This window comes from Equus asinus, chromosome 12 (assembly GCF_041296235.1).
Source record: "Equus asinus isolate D_3611 breed Donkey chromosome 12, EquAss-T2T_v2, whole genome shotgun sequence".
NCBI classification, from domain to species: Eukaryota; Metazoa; Chordata; class Mammalia; order Perissodactyla; family Equidae; genus Equus; species Equus asinus.
The window spans coordinates 53,546,387-53,567,324 of record NC_091801.1 but is presented as its reverse complement, the minus strand read 5'-3'; the positions used below and the strand labels follow the sequence as shown (position 1 = coordinate 53,567,324).

General features: G+C 39.4%; 1 protein-coding gene across 6 annotated transcripts in view; it reads right to left on the bottom strand.

Moving 5' to 3' along the window:
• The window catches only part of OXR1 (oxidation resistance 1), a 458,899-nt gene that overhangs the window by 359,913 nt on the left and 78,048 nt on the right, over positions 1 to 20,938 (bottom strand). For all 6 annotated transcript variants that reach the window (XM_014855255.3, XM_014855256.3, XM_070481471.1 and 3 more), the window contains one exon: positions 10,573 to 10,746. In XM_014855255.3, the coding sequence (XP_014710741.1) occupies positions 10,573 to 10,595 (23 nt within the window). In that variant the 5' untranslated portion in view covers positions 10,596 to 10,746. The remainder of the gene's footprint in view (positions 1 to 10,572; positions 10,747 to 20,938) is intronic.

Genomic DNA, 20,938 nt, shown 5'->3' with positions numbered 1-20,938 from the left:
AGGGGTTCTCGTCAAGATGGCGCTGTGAGCAGACGTTGAACTCGCCTCCTCCCACGAACACAACCAGGTTACAACAATCTTAGGAAGAATCACCCTGGATTGAAAACTGAAAACTGGATAAAAAGAACCCCCACAACAACGGACAGTCCTGACAAAAGCAGAAGAGGCAGTAACTCCGGCCGGAGAGGAAAAAAGCCACCTTTGAGAGCAGCGGAGCTTCTCAGCTGGCCAGGTGGGAGTCACCCTAAGGTATGCAGCCCTCCCTGGAGGAGTGAGGTCCGGAACGGGGGCAATACTGCTATAACCATCCTTCGGACTCAGCCCAGCTGAGAGGGGGGTCTTACTGTCTGGCTTTGCTGGCTATTAACTGCAGCAAGGACATCTCAAAATCAATGTACAAAAATCGGTTGCGTTTCTATACACTAACAACGAAGTAGCAGAAAGAGAAATTAAGAATACAATCCCATTTACAATTGCAACAAAAAGAATAAAATACCTAGGAATAAACTTAACGAAAGAGGTGAAAGATCTGTACACTGAAAACTACAAGACATTGTTGAAAGAAATCGAAGAAGACACAAAGAAATGGAAAGATATTCCGTGCTCTTGGATTGGAAGAATTAACATTGTTAAAATGTCCATACTTCCTAAAGCAATCTATAGATTCAACGCAATCCCTATCAAAGTTCCAACAACATTTTTACAGAAATAGGACAAAGAATCCTAAAATTTATACGGAACAACAAAAGACTCCGAATAGCCAAAGGATTCCTGAGAAAAAAGAACAAAGCTGGGGGTATGACACTCCCCAATTTCAAATTATACTACAAAGCTATAGTAACCAAAACAGCATGGTAGTGGCACAAAAACAGACACGCAGATCAATGGAACAAAATTGAGAGCCCAGAAGTAAACCCACACGTTTATGGACAGCTAATATTCGACAAGGGAGCCAAGAGCATATGATGGAGAAAGGAGAGTCTCTTCAATAAATGGTGTTGGGAAAACTGGACAGCCATATGCAAAAGAATGAAAGTAGACCATTCCCTTACACCATGCACAAAAATCAACTCAAAATGGATTAAAGACTTGAATGGAAGACCCGAAACCATGAGACTTCTAGAAGAAAACATAGGCAGTACGCTCTATGACATTGGTCTGAGCAGCATATTTTCAAGTCCCATGTCTGACCGGGCAAGGGAAACAAAAGAAAAAATGAACAAATGAGACTACATCAAACTAAAAAGCTTCTGCACAGCAAAGGAAACCATCAACAAAATGAAAAGACAACCTAACAATTGGGAGAAGATATTTGCAAACCACATATCAGATAAGGGGTTAATATCCAAAATATACAAAGAACTAATACAGCTCAACAACAAAAAAACCAACAATCCGATTAGAAAATGGGCAAAAGATCTGAACAGAGATTTCTCCACAGAAGATATACAGATGGCCAACAGGCATATGAAAAGATGCTCAACATCATTAGCTATCAGGGAAATGCAAATCAAAACTACAATGAGGTATCACCTCACTCCGGTCAGAATGGCTATAATTAACAAGACAGGAAACAACAAATGTTGGAGAGGGTGTGGAGAGAAGGGAACCCTTGTTCACTGCTGGTGGCAGTGCTAACTGGTGCAGCCACTATGGAAAGCAGTTTGGAGTATCCTCAGAAAATTAAGGATAGATCTACCATATGATCCAGCTATTCCACTGCTGGGTATTTATCCAAAGAACTTGAAAACACAAAGGCATAAAGATACTTGCACCCCTATGTTCATTGCGGCACTATACACAATAGCCAAGACTTGGAAGCAACCTAGGTGCCCATCAAGGTACGAATGGATAAAGAAGATGTGGTATTTATACACGATGGACTACTACTCAGCCATAAGAAATGACGAAATCCAGCCATTTGTGACAACAGGGATGGACCTTGAGGGTATTATGCTGAGTGAAATAAGTGAGAGGGAGAAAGTCAAATACCATATGATCTCACTCATAAGTAGAAGATAAAAACGAAAAAAAAATAAAAAACACATAGCACTGGAGATTGGACTGGTGGTTACCATTGGGGAAGGGGGGGAGGGCAAAAGGGGTGATTAGGGTCACATGTGAAGGGATGAACTATAATTAGTGTTCAGGGGTTGAACATGATGTAATGTACACAGAATTTGAAATATGATGTACATCTGAAAAAAATAAAAATTTTTAAAAAAATAAATAAAAAGTTGTATAATTGATAATATGTCCTGAATTTCCACAGTTTACAAAAACATTCATTCATCTACTATAAAACTCCTTAATGAAAGATAGAATATTTCTATGGATGAAATCTCTTTTATATCATGTCCCTAATTATTCACATGTATCAGATTGGTTGAATCTTTTAAAATGGATGATAATGAGACAGGCTATATTCATGAAAAAAAATTTTCATTAACAACTTTTCTTTCCTTATTACATCTAATTATTAATCATCTCTGCTGAGTGTTTATATTAAGAATATAATATGAATTGTTTTCATAAAATTTGAAGATCATGGAGAGGTCCTTTTGAAATAGAAATCAGATCAAGACTCACTAATTTCACTAAATTTATATTTTATATGAACTCTTGCCTGTAATCTGAGAAGTGAGGGCAAAGTTTTCCACCAAATTTAGAATAAATCCAGTCTTTCTCGTGATCTACATGGCCCCCTGATACCTCTTCAAACTCAGTTCCTGGGATTCTCCCCTTCATTGGCTGTTTCCATCAAACTAGCTTCCTTGATAGACACTCAAACACCCCAAGTATATTTCAGTCTCAGGGTCTTTGTCCTCCTGTCTCTCTGCCTGAAAGGCCTGAAGGGTCATATAGCTTCTTCCCTCTCTGCTTAAATGCCACCTTGTCAAGAGGCTTTTCATGATCAATTCCCCATCTCCTCCACCACTCTATCTTTTTACTCTGTTCGATTGTTCTTCAAAATACTTATCACTATCTAATATCATAAAACTTATTTGTTTATCTGTTTATATCTGTCTTCAGCACTAAAATGTAAGCTTAATGAAAGTAGGGACTTCTGTTTCATTCATTATTCTATCCACAGGATTGAAAATTGCACATCGTAGGCACTCAAAAATATTTGTTGAATGAAGACATGGATGAACATAAGTGTAGGAAAATAACTTCTAATTTACATAAAAATAATGTAGCACTAGTCAAGATACAATTAAATTATACTAATTCATCTCTTTAACTGTGCAGGAATTATTTGTAAATTCCTATGAAATCTAACAACGAACCCATTCTTTAAAAAGGAACATAAAACCAAGTATAAAAGAATGAAACTAACTCTTTTGGTGACCATGCAATTGAGTTGAAAAGTGGGTTTTTTCCCTCAATTAAGCTGGACTAGTTTTAAAATCAAGCTGAACTCTCTTCACAATCTTAAAAACAAGTAAAAAAATAAAAGTTACAAAAATCCAATAAGCAAAAAGACAGTAGCGAATAAATACCAGGATATCACAATCATTGAAAATTTTATACATCAACGGCAAATGATGTCTATGATTTCACAGTTAATTTACTTTTGATCATGCTGAGAAAAATATACCTTAGCCTACATAACTATTTTAATAACTAAAATAATTTAAGAGACTATTCACTGGTCTTTATCTTAATTGTTCAAGTCCAAAAAGGGCTGGTGTTTAGTAACTCTAGCCTTAAGGGTTGGAATGGACTGCCCAGTTTTATGTTAAAGCTCCTACACTCTAAGGAAATATTTCTGTGATTATTCACCGTAGTTCTTTCACAAGAGAGTAAATTACGATTCCTCTGAGAATGATGAAAAGACATATTTCAAAGTATATTTATAGACTTGGATGATATTCAAAAGGAAGATGATGATGTGACCCATTACCGATCCCTGAAGAGCACTTGATTTTAGGGTTTATATTTTTTCCCAAGACTGATTGTGAATGGGTGATGATCTATCAACTGTTTCTAATGACTTGTGACCAATGGCAAGTCTGGGAAGGAGAGCTGGTCAGGGTTACAGGTATAGGCTTTGGCCATGAAAGAGAGTGGAACTAATTGGTCCCTGTGGGAATTGAACCTGCAACCTGACTCATTAACTTCACAAGAAAGCAAATTCCTCTAAGCTGGCCAGAATTTACAAAACCATTTTCTTCAAAATGTGATTCATGTCTAGTTGGCACTAGTATTTAAAAGCAAAAATAAAATATTCTGTTTCACTGATTATTACTTGGATTAGTCAAGGAAAAAGAATTTGAGGTAGATATAAAGAGAAAAATATCCAGGAGGTTGTCTAAAAATGTTTAATTTTTAAAAAGCTATTTCTAAAGGCCCATAGCTTGGAGCCAAAAATGGTCAGGCATTCTAAAAATATAATGTGTTTACCCAAACTGTTAAGCCCAAATCAAAACAGTATTAATCATTTCAATAATGAAGGGATTTTTATTTGAAAGGCATATTATGAATAGAAAAACACTGAAATTTTGAAGAATTCAGTAAATTGACTTTCATCCAAATTGTCACACTTGTAACTTAAAATGTTATGTAATTTGGGGGACACATTGAGTTTTCACTTTGACTATTTTATTCTCCCCTCCCTTCCTCTTCTAGGTTATTTTCTTCTTATTTATTTTCTCCTAAACTCAACTTACTCTCTTATGCTCTGTATCTACTCCTTTACAAGCTGACCATCCCTACTTACATGAGGATTCTTAAGGTTTAGGCTCTCAAATCTACTCTCTCTTCCCAATACCTTAATATAACAGTCATTCACTCAACATGCACTTACCATGCTAAGAAGTACTTACAGTATCTCGCCAACTAAGCTTTTCCTATTACTCAGAAGGTTTCATTTTTTCTCAATTAGAAACATTAGCTTTACATTTCTGTCCAATCTTTTTCTTTATTTCCTCTTCTCCAATAATAGGCTGTTGACAATTCTGACTTTCCCTGTTAAACTTGGGGTAAAAACTTCCCTTGCAATCTCTACTTTCACAATCTACATTTTTATCCCCTGTGGGTTCTGATTTCTCCAAAAATAGAAGCAATTCAAGTCTCTACTTCCTCTGCCACTGCAAATACTGTCCCTGAGAGCCTGCCATTTAACAGTGTAAATAGGACAAGTAGTTTGCAGAATAGCGGCTAAGGTAACTTTTGGGGAAAGATCCTGATTTCTTCCCCTCCTTAGAGTAAATATGTGATTCTGTCTCTCCAGAATTTTTTCCTCCTAAATGCAGGTGTCAAAGAATAATATGGAATGATTCACTTCCTCATTTATTCATTAAAGAAGAATTTAGATAAAAATATCATATAATCTGAAAAAGTATCCACACTTTTAATTTTGCATCTTTCTCAATTCTATGATTCGAACACACTATTGCTTTTGGATAAAGAACATAATTCAAATTAGTTTTCATCTCCTATTAGACCATTATTAAACTTACCAACATTCATAATAGCATGTTATATGATAAGCATATTCAATAAAGACCATTCACCACTTCTAAATTTAGTCAATATATCAATAACTTACACAATTCAGACTTTGTTATATTTCCAATCTACGGGCATGCAAGGTGGAATATTTTGTTGACTTTTGATCCAGTCTATTAAAATTTTATTAGTCAACTGTAAGTAAACATCTCTTTGACAATTATCAGCACCTTTCAAAGTATATGAGGGACTAAATCTGGTGAAAGTGTTAGCATACATGATGGATCCTTTTCTAAAATAAAAAAGATGAGGCACAGTGGTTAAGCTTGCATGTTCCACTTCGGCAGCCCAGGGTTCTCTGGTTTGGATCCCAGGGGCAGACCTATGCACCACTTGGCAAGCCATGCTGTGGCAGGTGTTCCCACATATAAAGTAGAGGAAGATGGGCATGGATGATAGCTCAGGGCCAGTCTTCCTCAGCAAAAAAGAGAAGGATTGGCAGCAAATGTTAGCTCAGGGTTAATCTTCCTCAAAAAAAAAAAATTAAATTAAATTAAAAAGATGAGTTGACATTTTCTCAGAAATACATATTTTCTACATAGCCTTGATGTCTATAATCCAAGGAGCTGCAACAAGATACTCACCACGCACAGTACTTGTGACCCAGCAATATCTGAATAATTTCCTCACAGTAGAAGTATTAACAATAGTAAAAAATAAAATTAGAAAATACATGAAGGTCCAATCTGGATGGGTGAAACAAATAACGCTACTGCCATACAACGTCACCCAGCCTTTACACACGATGATGTCACTCTGCATCCATCAAATAGAGAGATGCTCATAGAAATTGTTCAGTGAAATCAGAAGGTAGCAAAATATCATGCGGAATATCACTAACATAATGGAAGCTGAGGTTGCAGTAGGGTCAGGGAGGGTAGAAGTAGTGATTGCCTAGCAGAGGGTCTCTCTGAAATGGGCAGTTGAGAGCCACTTCAGTTGAACTATAGCAAAATGCTGATATGTTTCAGCACTTTTGTGCTTCTAATGTATCATGATTAAAACATGACAATTTCTAGACTGTAACATACCAAGTAGAACTAAGATTTATATTGGGTAGTTTAAGTAGCTCACTTTATATAATTTTGGAAGTTCAACTAAGTTTCTGACAGCAACAGCTTCCCTATCTCCCCTAGGAAATTAGGGAGCTCATCCCCTGCCGCCCAACCAATCCTATTCTAATACCTGATAGTGTTCCCAGGTGCAGATGCTCACTCCCTTCTAGGAGAGGCTCCAGAATATCTACATTGGAGGAAATTAAGGGAAACATTCTGGCTGGAAATGAGAACTAGGACACTTGCCTTGAAGTCAATGCACACAGCAAGGGTAATGTTTTGACCTGGGTAGTTTAGTGGTTAGGAGCACCAACTGACTGCCTGTATTCATTTCCTAACTCCACCATTTAGTGGCTGTATCATGTTGGCAAATTGCTTAACTTTCTATGCCTAGCTTTTCCCATTTTTGGAAATGCATTAACAACACTACATTCCTAAAAAGGTTGCTGTGAGGGGTACGCAGGTCAATATCTGCAAAGTGTCTAAAAAAGTGCTTGGTACATGGTAAATGCCACATACATGTTCACTGTCAGTAATATTTACTTGGCTTGCATGTTGTAAAATTGTATGTTTTAAAATGTTATATATGATATATGTATATACAAACAATGAAAAATATGAAAAAGAAAGGATTGAGGATGATTATCAGAGAAGTAAGCACTGAAAGTCCTTTCAAGCACCCCTTGACGTCACACCATTTCTCTCTCTGTGTATAGATATAGGACCCTGTTTCAACTCTGTGCTGCCTTCTGTCTCCTATTAATTATCTCAGCTACCAGCAACAGTTCTTTCCCTCAGAGCATAGCCTGGAACCTGTCACCTGTTCATGGATGCCTGCAATTGATTCTGTACATCCTTTTGTCTCTATCTCAACCAGCATCAACTCAATCATGGGCTCCCTCTCATAATTATTTACAAAACAGGAAGATTCATGAAACATCTGTTGTATGTCACCATGTGACTCTAACAATCAATTCTCACTCCTCATTATCTGACTGACAGTGCATAGTTTCACAGAAACTTGAATGTTTTCTAGATCGTATTTCTTTTGAGATTCTGCATAAAAGGGCCAAATTATTTTCTATTTTTTCCAAGTGTCATATAAAAAGATAACTTTCTATGCTGGGTGTTTAAAAGCTGGGAGTATTCCTTGGATAGTTACAAATATGAATATAAGCATCTTAACCTACGTTTTCTAAATTCCTAGGTTGCATGTGGAGATCATAGTAAGGCACCCTTGCCCCCATTAAGCTTCAGAGTTAAACCAATACATGGATATGGTCAGATATATACAACATCATGGCAGGAAGACCAAACTGTTCACAGATTGAAGTAGGTTTTGACTATAAAATCAGTGCTAACATTAATGAGGAAGCCAAGCCAAGGAGAGCCTGGCAAAGGTGGAACTCAGAAGAATCATAGAAACAAACACCAAGTGTCACTCCAACTCCTACGCATAAAGAAGCTGCCCTGAGAAGCAGATGGGGGTGTCTGGCAGACACTTCCCTTATTGATAGGTATATCCTGCCAGGTGTAGCTTATCCTGCCTGATTCCTTTGAACACTAGAAGCATACAATTCTCCTTGCTATGGTTATGCAACAGCAGCCAAACTTCTGATTTAGATTCCCATGTAGTTTTCTCCAACAGTTAGAGAATACACTGGTTAGGCCAAATCAAGCATCCCGTGCACTTAAAAGTTACATACCTTATTTTAAGTAAGTAGTCTGTCACCCTGTGTATTTTCCAGTGTCAGTATTTTCACGTCTTAGTTTCTGGATTTCAAAGCAGAGAGCCAGACCCTAGACTACCATAATTTCACTAAATTAATGTAACTCTGTGAGAGATTCCCATAAAGAATTGATAAGTTACTATGCATCTCTATTAAAATATTTATAAGATAATGTTTCCCAAATTATAGATTAGAAATGTTAGGAAATATAGGAAAATTACAAAAGTTAATGTGAAAAAAGAAGGTTAACAATTTCTAAACTTGGAGTAAGTGAAATAAATCAGTGACTTGTTCTGCATATTTTAGATTTCTGTCCTATACTCCTTCCTTGCCAGCATGTGGGGAGCTCAAATTCGAAGAGGGAGAATTGAGACGCCAAACTTCACACAGCTGTCTGATGGAGTAACACTGGCAAAACAAATTTAAGAGCCTCCTTATAGAAATCTTATGTGGATCCTAAGTTGTAGCCTGAATTAAGAGTACTACTGAATGAAAATATCCAAGAATTATTTCTGTAAAATTTGAACCTTCGACATGGAGAGAATTCTAACAAATTTCAGATATATGAATTCTATAAGATATCCACACAATTTTAAATTTTCTTTTAGAAGGAAAACACTAATTTGTTATTGAATTATATGCTTTATATTTTTTCACTCATTTACACAGCACTAAATTCGAAGAGCTGCCCTGGACAGTTGGGCTGGAACCAGAAGATGCAGTCCTGCTCTTTGTGGAGTTCGCTGTGTTTTGGAAGGCCCTTAAGCAAATCATTACATCACCTCAAGGCATCTGTTAATTGAGGTACACACGAAGGACAGGCTCCAGTGTTAGTGCTGTCCTGACTCTGTGAACCAGGTCAGATGACACCCTATTTTGAGATATAAGAATCATATCTGTGTTTTATCTCCCCTCCCGCTTCTTCTTCATCTCCCCACCACTACCACCCCCGCCCTCACCCACGCTTTCTTCTCCTTCCCCGTTCCCTGCCTTCCTCCTTCTCTTTCTTTTTCTTTGGCATGCAGCCTGTTTTTGAGGATTCACCTCCAACAGACTTGTTTTCCAGGGGTATAATTCCTTTAAATAAATGTGTATTTAATATCTCCCAGGAGTTCAAAGGGGTTCAAAAATTCTACAGAAATTGTTTAGCTTTTTTTATTTTAATAATTTGATTTTAACAATATAAAAGAAAATATTTGGCAGTGATAATTCCCAATTTAAATACTTTTTCATTTATTTTTACAAAATATATTTTAGCTTCTTTAATTCACTTCTTTTTCAAACTGAGATCCTCAGCACCCAGTAGGAATCCAAGGCATATTCTAGGGAGTCCATAAAAACAGGTCCTTTAGAAATACTACTCTAAATCTAAACAAATAATCCCTCCCATCCTTCATGCTAAAGAAATTGCTTACTTAACTAAAAGTAAATTCATGGAGTTAAACAGTAGAAACGAGTCTTTAATGTGATGAGATCTATATTTCCAGCACAAATTGAAGACAAGGATGAGATGGGCTTTTAAGGAAGCAGAAAAGATTATCAGGTTTTTCTTACATTCACATATTGAATACTATGAATTTGTATAATATTGCTTATTTGGCTCTTTATATATAAAAAAAAATCCAAAGTTCAATAAAATGGCTTCAAATTCATCCCTGTTGGTATAGCTTTTCATTGCCATAGAAAAGTTGTTGAGTAGTTGCCAGAAAAATATCTCCATACTTCTTTTTTAAAATCACAAACAGCTTTTAAGCACGAACTGTATGTCAAAGAGTATTCAGAATGCCAGCTAACTAGAGATACGAATCTATAAAGGAATTTTCTCTTCTATATTTGAGTTCTATTCAGTTTAATTTGCAATAGGAAGTGTGAAGAAAAGCACTGATGAGAAAATATCTATCCCCCCCTTACAGCCACTCTGACCGTTGGTTGGTCCTGTATCTGGGAACAGGACAGTGGAGAGGAACAGCGAAAGGATATTTCATTCCTACTCCTCTCCCCCCAGGAAGTGCTGTAAAGAAAGGCACTGGATGTCACTGGCAATCAGCGGGAGGCTTGAACCCTTCCCAGAGTCCCCAGATCCCATCGTGCTGAAAGTCTCAACCTTTTAATTCTAGGTTGCTTTCCTCACCCTAACATAGGACAACAATCTCTGGAAATAAGATCTTTAAAGTTCTCTCTCTGCTCCAGTTCTGACAGGACAACTTACTCACGAAATATTGTGTCAGGATACACATACACTTGCATTTAAGGTTAGAAAGTAATTCACTTACCATGATAAATTAGATACAGACATTGCAGCAATTTATGGAGGAGTCTTGTGGAGCAGTCGTCTCTTGATTTCAGAGTGGGGAATGAGTAGGTCAAGTAGCCAAGATCACTGGGAGTTTCAGCTTTGCTACTGGAATGATGCACAAACCACTTAGTTACTCACAGTTTGAGAAGACCTATAAAGAAAAGGAAGAAAGTGATATCTATAGCACCTGGTCTGTATGATTTTTCACAGATTTTATTCCATCCAGGTCAATAGTTTTGTCATGGTATAACAAACAAAAAGAAAATATAAATGTTTTTAAAATATAAGACATGCCATAAACCAAAGATAAAATTGAACCAACCCTATGATAAACTGAATGCTTTACCTTTAAAATCAATTGAAAGGTTAATAAAATGTTCATTCCCTGAACTAACGAATACAAGGAAAGAACAGAATGTGTTTTCAGAGGCAGCAAACTTTTTCTCCATACAGTCAATCATTATTGCTTTCTAAATCAGTTTTACACACTTGTGATAAAAGGATCAGAACAAAGATCTTGATTAGCCAGTAGCAGACACTAAAAAAAAAAGTCCCTTGACACAAATTGTTATCATGTCCAAAGCTTTAACAAAAAATCATTCACTACCACATCTGACTGAATAAGAATTTATAATGAGTAACATGTGGGAGGTAAGCAATGTGTATTCACATAACAAACATTTCCACCCACTTCTTTTTGAGCATCTACTGTGCAGTGTCCTATGATCCTGAACTAAAATTTTCTTAGGGTACAATTAATTCCATGGTATATGTTAGGTATTTTAATTAGTTCAGGTCATCAATCCATTACTGTTCAATTAAACAAACATTTATTGAGCATATACTATGTACACCTACGCTGTCCAAGATAGAGCTCAGGGATGAAGATGGATGACACATGAATGAGACATTGTTCCTGCCCTCAAAGAAAGCTTTATGTAAAAAAAGATAATTATAATGAAATAGGGTAAGTGTTCTAATAAAGGTTTATACAGTATATGAGAGCATAGAAGAGGGGCTGCCAGCCGAGCCTTAGGGATAAGGGAAGGATTTCTAAAGAAGATATATCCCAAACTGCTACCATTAGGTTTGGCTGCAAGTTTCAAAAAAAATCCAAAATCAAAGTAGCTTAGAAAAGACAGAGTTTATTCCTCTCTCATATAAATGAATCTTGAGTCTGAAGAAGTCGAAGGGAGGACATGGCAACTACATGGACACTAGGGATGGAGGCTCCTTTCTTGTCCTTCTGCCATTCTCAACATGTGGTTCCCCTTCACGTTGCTGAGCTCCGGTAAGTGTGTCTACATTCCATCCAGCATAGAGAAGAAAGAGGGAAAGAAGGATGCTTCCTAAAATTTGCACATTTCCACTTGCATTTCATTGGCCAGAGTTTAGTCATTAGAGCACTCTTATCTAAGGAAGACTGGAAAATGCAGCCTTTATTCTAGGCAGCCATATGCCCAACTACAAACCAAGGTGCCCATTAGAAAGGAAGGGGTCAAAGTGGGTACTGGGAGAAAACTAGAATCGTCTGCCATAATGTTTGAGACTTAGTGACCTATACCCCCAATATTTTATGATTCTGTACCTACTGCAAAGTGGCAAACATGGAGCAGAAGGGAGGTGGAATCAGTCCATTGTTTGTTGGTAATTTTACATATTTGATATATAATTTTAAACACCAAACTTCTTCAGTTTTCTTAAATCATTCAAAGAATCAATATTTTTTGTGGCCTACTATTTACCAGGCTCTAAGTACTAAGGACACAAAGACTAATAAAATATAGTCTTTGCAAACAGTAAGAATTCACTGTCTAACACACATGCCATCATGTAAGAAATAAAAGAAGCTAAAATGCACTCTGAAAATTGCTGTGTATGTACAAAAGCATGAGTAGCAATAGGGGGGAATCGAGAAAGAACCGTAATTCTGTTGTTTTTTTTTTTTTTATTAATGTTATGATGGATTACAAGCTTGTGAAATTTCAGTTGTACATTTTTGTTAGTCATGTTGTGGGTACACCACTTCCCCCTCCGTACCCTCCCCCCAACCCCCCTTTTCCCTGGTAACCACCAATCAGATCTCCTTCTCAATATACTAATTTCCACCTATGAGTGGAGTCATATAGAGTTCGTCTTTCTCTGACTGACTTATTTCGCTTAACATAATGCCCTCGAGGTCCATCCACATTGTTGTGAATGGGCCAATTTCATCTTTTTTTATGGCTGAGTAGTATTCCATTGTGTATATATACCACATCTTCTTTATCCAATCATCAGTTTCTGGGCATGTAGGCTGGTTCCACGTCTTGGCTATTGTAAATAATGCTGCGATGAACATAGGGGTGCAACGGACTCTTGAGATATCTGATATCAGGTTCTTAGGATAGATACCCAGTAATGGAATGGCTGGGTCATAGGGTATTTCTATTTTTAACTTTTTGAGAAATCTCCATACTGTTTTCCATAGTGGCTGTACCAGTTTGCATTCCCACCAACAGTGTATGAGGGTTCCTTTTTCTCCACAACCTCTCCAACATTTGTCGTTCTTGGTTTTGGATGTTTTTGCCAATCTAACGGGGGTAAGGTGATATCTTAGTGTAGTTTTGATTTGCATTTCCCTGATGATTAGCGATGATGAACATCTTTTCATGTGTCTATTGGCCATATTCATATCTTCTTTTGAGAAATGTCTGTTCATGTCCTCTGCCCATTTTTTGATCGGGTTGTTTGTTTTTTTGTTGTTAAGCAGTGTGAGTTCTTTGTATACTATGGAGATTAACCCTTTGTCGGATAAGTGGCTTGTAAATATTTTTTCCCAATTAGTGAGCTGTTTTTTTGTTTCAATTCTTTTTTCCCTTGCCTTGAAGAAGCTCTTTAGTCTGATGAAGTCCCATTTGTTTATTCTTGCTATTGTTTCCCTCAACTGAGGAGTTACAGTGTCCGAAAAGATTCTTTTGAAACTGATGTCAAAGAGTGTACTGCCTATATTCTCTTCCAAAAGACTTATTGTCTCAGGCCTAATCTTTAGGTCTTTGATCCATTTTGAGTTTATTTTGGTGTGTGGTGAAAAAGAATGGTCAATTTTCAATCTTTTGCATGTGGCTGTCCAGTTTTCCCAGCACCATTTGTTGAAGAGACTTTCTTTTCTCCATTGTAGGCCCTCTGCTCCTTTGTCGAAGATTAGCTGTCCATAGATGTGTGGTTTTATCTCTGGGCTTTCAATTCTGTTCCATTGATCTGTGGACCTGTTTTTGTACCAGTACCATGCTGTTTTGATCACTGTAGCTTTGTAGTATGTTTTGAAATCGGGGATTGTGATTCCGCCGGCTTTGTTTTTCTTGCTCAGGATTGCTTTAGCAATTCGTGGTCTTTTGTTCCCCCATATGAATTTTAGGATTGTTTGTTCAATTTCTGTGAAGAATGTTCTTGGGATTCTGATTGGGATAGCGTTGAATCTGTATATTGCTTTAGGCAGTATGGACATTTTAACTATGTTTATTCTTCCAATCCATGTGCAAGGAATGTTTTTCCATCTCTTTATGTCATCGCCTATTTCTTTCAAGAAAGTCTTGTAGTTTTCATTGTATAGATCCTTCACTTCCTTGGTTAAGTTTATCCCAAGGTATTTTATTCTTTTCGTTGCGATTGTGAATGGGATAGAGTTCTTGAGTTCTTTTTCTGTTAGTTTATTGTTAGTGTATAGAAATGCTACTGATTTATGCACGTTAATTTTATACCCTGCTACTTTGCTGTAGTTTTTGATTATTTCTAATAGTTTCTCTGTGGATTCTTTGGGGTTTTCTATGTATAAGATCATGTCGTCTGCAAACAACGCGAGTTTTACTTCTTCGTTACCTATTTGGATTCCTTTTATTTTTTTTTCCTGCCGAATTGCTCTGGCCAGCACCTCCAGTACTATGTTGAATAGGAGTGGTGAAAGTGGGCACCCTTGTCTTGTTCCTGTCCTCAGAGGGATGGCTTTCAGCTTTTGTTCATTGAGTATGATGTTGGCTGTGGGTCTATCATATATGGCCTTTATTATGTTGAGGTACTTTCCTTCTATACCCATTTTACTGAGGGTTTTTATCATAAATGGGTGTTGGATCTTGTCGAATGCTTTCTCTGCGTCTATTGAGATGATCATGTGGTTTTTGTTTTTCATTTTGTTGATGTAGTGTATCACGTTGATTGACTTGCGGATGTTGAACCATCCCTGTGTCCCTGATATAAATCCCACTTGATCATGGTGTATAATCTTTTTGATGTATTGCTGTAATCGGTTTGCCAAAATTTTGTTGAGGATTTTTGCATCTATGTTCATCAGTGATATCGGCCTGTAGTTCTCCTTCTTTGTGTTGTCCTTGTCAGGTTTGGGGATCAGAGTGATGTTGGCTTCATAGAATGTGTTAGGGAGTTCTCCATCTTTCTCAATTTTCTGGAACAGTTTGAGGAGAATAGGTATTAAGTCTTCTTTGAATGTTTGGTAGAATTCTCCAGAGAAGCCGTCTGGTCCTGGACTCTTGTTTTTGGGGAGGTTTTTGATTACCGTTTCTATTTCCTTACTTGTGATTGGTCTATTCAGATTCTCCATTTCTTCCTGATTCAGTTTGGGGAGATTGTAGGAGTCTAGGAATTTGTCCATTTCTTCCAAGTTGTTCAATTTGTTGGCATATAGTTTTTCATAGTATTCTCTTATGATCTCTTGTATTTCATTGGTATCTGTTGTGATTTCTCCTCTGTCATTCCTGATTTTATTAATTTGCGCTTTCTCTCTTCTTTTCTTGGTGAGTCTGGCTAGGGGTTTGTCAATTTTGTTAATTCTTTCGAAGAACCAACTCTTTGTTTCATTGATCCTTTCTATTGTCTTTTTTGTTTCAATATCGTTTATTTCTGCTCTTATTTTTATTATTTCCCTCCTTCTACTGACTCTGGGCTTTGTTTGTTCTTCTTTTTCTAGTTCCGTTAGGTGTCGTTTGAGGTTGCTTACGTGAGCTTTTTCTTGTTTAGTGAGGTGAGCCTGTATTGCGATGAATTTCCCTCTTAGGACTGCTTTTGCTGCATCCCAAATGATTTGGTATGTCGTGTTCTCATTTTCATTTGTCTCCAGATAATATTTGATTTCTTCTTTAATTTCTTCAATGATCCATTGTTTGTTGAGAAGCGTGTTGTTTAGTCTCCACATTTTTGCACCTTTCTCTGCTTTTTTCTTGTAGTTGATTTCTAGTTTAATAGCGTTATGATCAGAAAAGATGCTTGATATTATTTCAACTCTCTTGTATTTATTGATGTTTGCTTTGGTTCCCAAAATATGGTCAATCCTTGAGAATGTTCCATGTGCACTTGAGAAGAATGTGTAACCTGCTGTTTTTGGATGAAGTGTTCTATATATATCTATTAAGTCCATCTGGTCTAATTTTTCATTTAATTCTATTATTTCCTTGTTGATTTTCTGTCTGGATGTTCTGTCCATTGGTGTTAATGGTGTGTTGAGGTCCCCTACTATTATTGTATTGTTGTTGATGTCTTCTTTTAGTTCTATTACGAGTTTCTTTACAAATTTTGGTGCTCCTGTGTTGGGTGCGTATATATTTATAAGTGTTATGTCTTCTTGGTGGAGAGTCCCTTTTATCATTATATACTGTCCCTCTTTATCTTTCTTTATCTGTTTTGCTTTGAAATCTACCTTGTCTGATATTAGTATAGCGACACCTGCTTTCTTTTGTTCATTATTAGCTTGGAGTATTATTCTCCATCCCTTCACTCTGAGTCTGTGTTTGTCTTTGGGGCTGAGGTATGTTTCCTGGAGGCAGCATATTGTTGGATCTTGTTCTTTGATCCATCCTGCCACTCTGTGTCTTTTGATTGGGGGGTTCAATCCATTTACATTTAGAGTGATTATTGAGACGTGGGGGCCTACCACTCCCATTTTGTGTCTTGTTTTCCGGTTTTCTTCAGTTTCCTTTGTTTCTCGTCCCATGGTTTAATCTGTTCTGATGTAGAGCTGCTACTCTCTGTTGTTGTCCTTCTACTTATTTCCTCTGCTCTTGGTTTTGTAGCCCCTTTCCTTTTTTTGATTTTTCAGGAATGAGGGTTTTCCTGAGGATTTCCTGAAGAGGAGGTTTTGTGGCAATGAACTCCCTTAATTTTTGTTTATCTGGGAAAGTTTTTATTTCTCCATCGTATTTGAAGGATATTTTCGCTGGGTAGAGAATTCTCGGCTGTAGATTTTTGTCCTTCAGATTTTTGAATATATCATTCCACTCTCTTCTAGCCTGTAAAGTTTCTGCTGAGAAATCTGCTGATAGCCTGATGGGGGTTCCTTTGTAGGTTAGTTTCTTTTGCCTGGCTGTCCTTAATATTTTCTCCTTGTCGTTGACTTTTGCTAGCTTCACTACTATATGCCGTGGGGTTGTTCTTCTTGCATTGATAAAGTTTGGAGATCTATTGGCTTCTGTCACCTGAAGATCCATCTCCCTCACCAGATTTGGGAAGTTCTCAGCCATTATTTCTTTGAATAGGTTTTCTGCCCCTTTCTCCTTCTCTTCTCCCTCTGGTATACCTATAATCCTTACGTTGCATCTCCTAATTGTGTCTGATAATTCTCGGAGAGTTTCTTCATTTCTTTTAAGTCTTGCTTCTCTCTCCTCCTCTGCCTGCAACAATTCTATATTGCCATCTTCCAAATTGCTAATTCTTTCCTCCATATTATCGGCCCTACTGTTCAGAGCATCTAGATTTTTCTTAATCTCCTCTATTGTGTTCTTCATTTCCAATATTTCTGTTTGGTTCTTCTTTATCGTATCAAACTCTTTTGTGACATAGCTCCTGAACTCGTTGAGTTGTCGGTCAGAATTCTCTCTTAACTCATTGAGAATCTTAATGATGGCTGTTTTGAAGTCATTGTCATTTAGGTTATATATCTCATTTTCTTTGGGATTGTTTTCTGTGTATTTGTTGCTTTCTTTCTGTTCTGGAGATTTAATGTATTTTTTCATATTGCTTGATGTTGTTGATTTGTGCCTCCGCATGGAGATAGAGTTTAGTTGCTCCTTTCACTTGTTTCAGCTGCTGCGGTGGGGGGAGCAGCTGTTTATACTTCACCAACCAGGAGCCCTGTCCGTAGTTGCTAACTGGGCCTGGGCCCCTCTTCGTAGCCACAGTGGCCCTTTGGATTCCCTCCTCTGCCGTGGGGGCCGTCACAGGGGGGCTTCAGGCTGCAGGTGCCTACTGTTGCAGCCCACCTAGATGTGCTCTCTCCTTGGGGTCTGCAACGGTGTTATGGGCTTTTCCAGCGGCCAGGGGTGGGATCACTTATATTTGTCACTCCGTTGCTGTCGGCACCCACCAAATCTCACTTGTCCTCTATGGGTCGCAGGAGAGCTATTGGCATCTTCTACAGTCTGTGGTTAGTACACCTAGCTATGCTGCTTTTGCCCTGGGGTCTTCCAGCCTTGTGGCTGGCAGCTGGGTGCCTTCTACTGGTGCTGTGCAGAGGCTTTCCCTAAGGCTGCTGTGAGCCTGTAGGGTTTCCCCCTAGGCTACTAAGCTGGGTCTCTGGAACTCTCTCCAGCCCCAGTCCTCTCTGAGATCTCCGGCAATCCCTAGCCTCACGGGGTGGGCAACGACACCTGGGGGTCGCCCCGCCCTCTGGGATTCTCTCCAGGCCTCTCCCCAAGCCGTGAATGCTCAGCGTGGCCCCTCTGCTAATGGCAGACAGAGAGTTTTGTCTGCTGCCCGGGCGGAGCTCCGGCGCTTCCCCTCCGGGTCGCAGAACCGGCCTTTGAAAGTTCCCCCCGCCCCAGTCCTCTCCGAGATCTCCGGCAATCCCTAGACCCACGGGGCGGGCAACGGCAGCTGGGGGTCGCCCCACCCTCAGGGCTTCTCTCCGGGCCTCTGCCGGAGCCGTGAATGCTGGGCGTGGCCCCTCTGCTAATGGCAGACAGAGAGTTTTGTCTGCTGCCTGGCGGAGCTCCGGCGCTTCCCCTCCAGGTCGCAGGACCGGCCTTTGAAAGTTCCCCCCGCCCCGGTCCTCTCCGAGATCTCTGGCAATCCCTAACCCCACGGGGCGGGCAACGGCAGCTGGGGGTCGCCCCGCCCTCTGGGATTCTCTCCGGACCTCTCCCGGAGCCGTGAATGCTCAGCGTGGCCCCTCTGCTAACGGCAGACAGAGAGTTTTGTCTGCTGCCCGGGCGGAGCTCCGGCGCTTCCCCCCCGGGTCGCAGAACCGGCCTTTGAAAGTTCCCCCGGCCCCAGTCCTCTCCGAGATCTCCGGCAATCCCTAGTCCCACGGGGCGGGCAACGGCAGCTGGGGGTCGCCCCGCCCTCAGGGCTTCTCTCCGGGCCTCTGCCGGGAGCCCTGAATGCTGGGCGTGGCCCCTCTGCTAATGGCAGACAGAGAGTTTTGTCTGCTGCCTGGCGGAGCTCCGGCGCTTCCCCTCCAGGTCGCAGGACCGGCCTTTGAAAGTTCCCCCCGCCCCGGTCCTCTCCGAGATCTCTGGCAATCCCTAGCCCCACGGGGCGGGCAATGGCAGCTGGGGGTCGCCCCGCCCTCTGGGATTCTCTCCGGACCTCTCCTGGAGCTGTGAATGCTCAGCGTGGCCCCTCTGCTAACGGCAGACAGAGAGTTTTGTTTGCTGCCCGGGCGGAGCTCCGGCGCTTCCCCTCCGGGTCGCAGAACCGGCCTTTGAAAGTTCCCCCGGCCCCAGTCCTCTCCGAGATCTCCGGCAATCCCTAGTCCCACGGGGCGGGCAACGGCAGCTGGGAGATCTCCGTGCCCTCCGTGTCTCTCTCTGGGACCCTCCAGGCGCCCCGAGCACCAGGCTGTGTCTCCCCGCGGGCTCAGGTGTGCAACTCCAAAGTTTCCCTCTGCGTTTAGGAGTAATTGCAGGGGGTTTAGGTAGGCTTCTGGTCACCTGTTTCCACCGTCGCTCCTCTGTTGTGTTCTCGCTCCTGCCCTAGATGTGTGTGGATCCTCTGGGGGCGTCCGTTGGAAGAAAGCCGCTTGCGGGTACTAGGCTGCCCGTCGGGGTCGGAGAGTTTTCACCTATTTCCACATCCTCCCGGAGGAAAGTCCATCCGCCTTCCGATGTATAGTCGCGTGGGTGTCTCAGACGTCCTGAGATGCTGTCTGGATATCCTTTGTCAAGCGATAAGTGTCCAAATAATTGTAGACTCGAAGGGCGAGAGACAAAGAGGACTACTCACGGCGCCATCTTGGCTCTTCTTCCGAAAGAACCGTAATTCTAATGGATTCTCATTTTAATAGACCCTGACTGCCACTGGAGTGAGTGGCTAGCAGGTCTATATCCTAAATTGTTTCCTTACATTCCAGAGGATTTCAAGTCCACTGTGCCCTTGGTTAACTGTTAAAGCAGAAGGACTTACATCTATTAAGGACATAGGAACTCCAAATTCTATTCCCAGAACTGGTAACTTCAAATTCTCAAAATCTGTATTAGCAGATTCTTATCAAGAGTTGTAACAAAAAAAATACACTCTTTACATATTTCATATATAGAAATATATATTAAATATATATGTAATATTTAATATATATGTAATATTTAATATATAAACATGTTTATAGGTAAATATGTAAATTGTAAGTACATATACATATATATGTAAAGTATATGTTATGCATGTAATATGTAATATATATGTAATATTGTCTGACATAATTCATTCTTCTAAATACAGTTAAGTGCCACATCAGGACATTTTGGTCAAAGCATATACGACAGTGGTCCCATAAGATTAGTACCATATAGCCTAGGTATGTAGTAGGCTTTTCCAACTAGGTTTGTGTAAGTACACTTTATGATGTTTGCACAATGATGAAATTGCCTAACAACGCATTTCGCAGAACATATCCCCATCATCAAGCTACACATGACTGTATTCTTAATTCTATCTTTAAAGAGTTGCGTATCTGGACGTCATTATTTTAATACTTAACCAAATTACTTTTACTGAATTATACTTTAGGGTTTTGCCAAGAGTTTTCATTGAGGGACATCATTAAAGAAAATAATAAATAAACAAGCAAAAACCAGACTGTGAAACTATTAGGTTTACTGGAATATTTGCCAATACAAAAATATTGCCCTGATGAGCATTCAAAGGAAAAATGTGTCAGGTTTCTACACGAAGAAAACTATAATTCTAAATTTCTGAATTGCTTTAGTCCTAGGGGGAACATTATTGCAACTTACTATGTTTCTTTCCTTGCTTTAACTTACGGGAAGCTCTGAAACAAATTTGCGACATTTCTTTAAGAACTATTCAAGACCCTGAGGTCTGCATTTTCATGCTTTTTCCTTTTCTACCAACTTTAATTT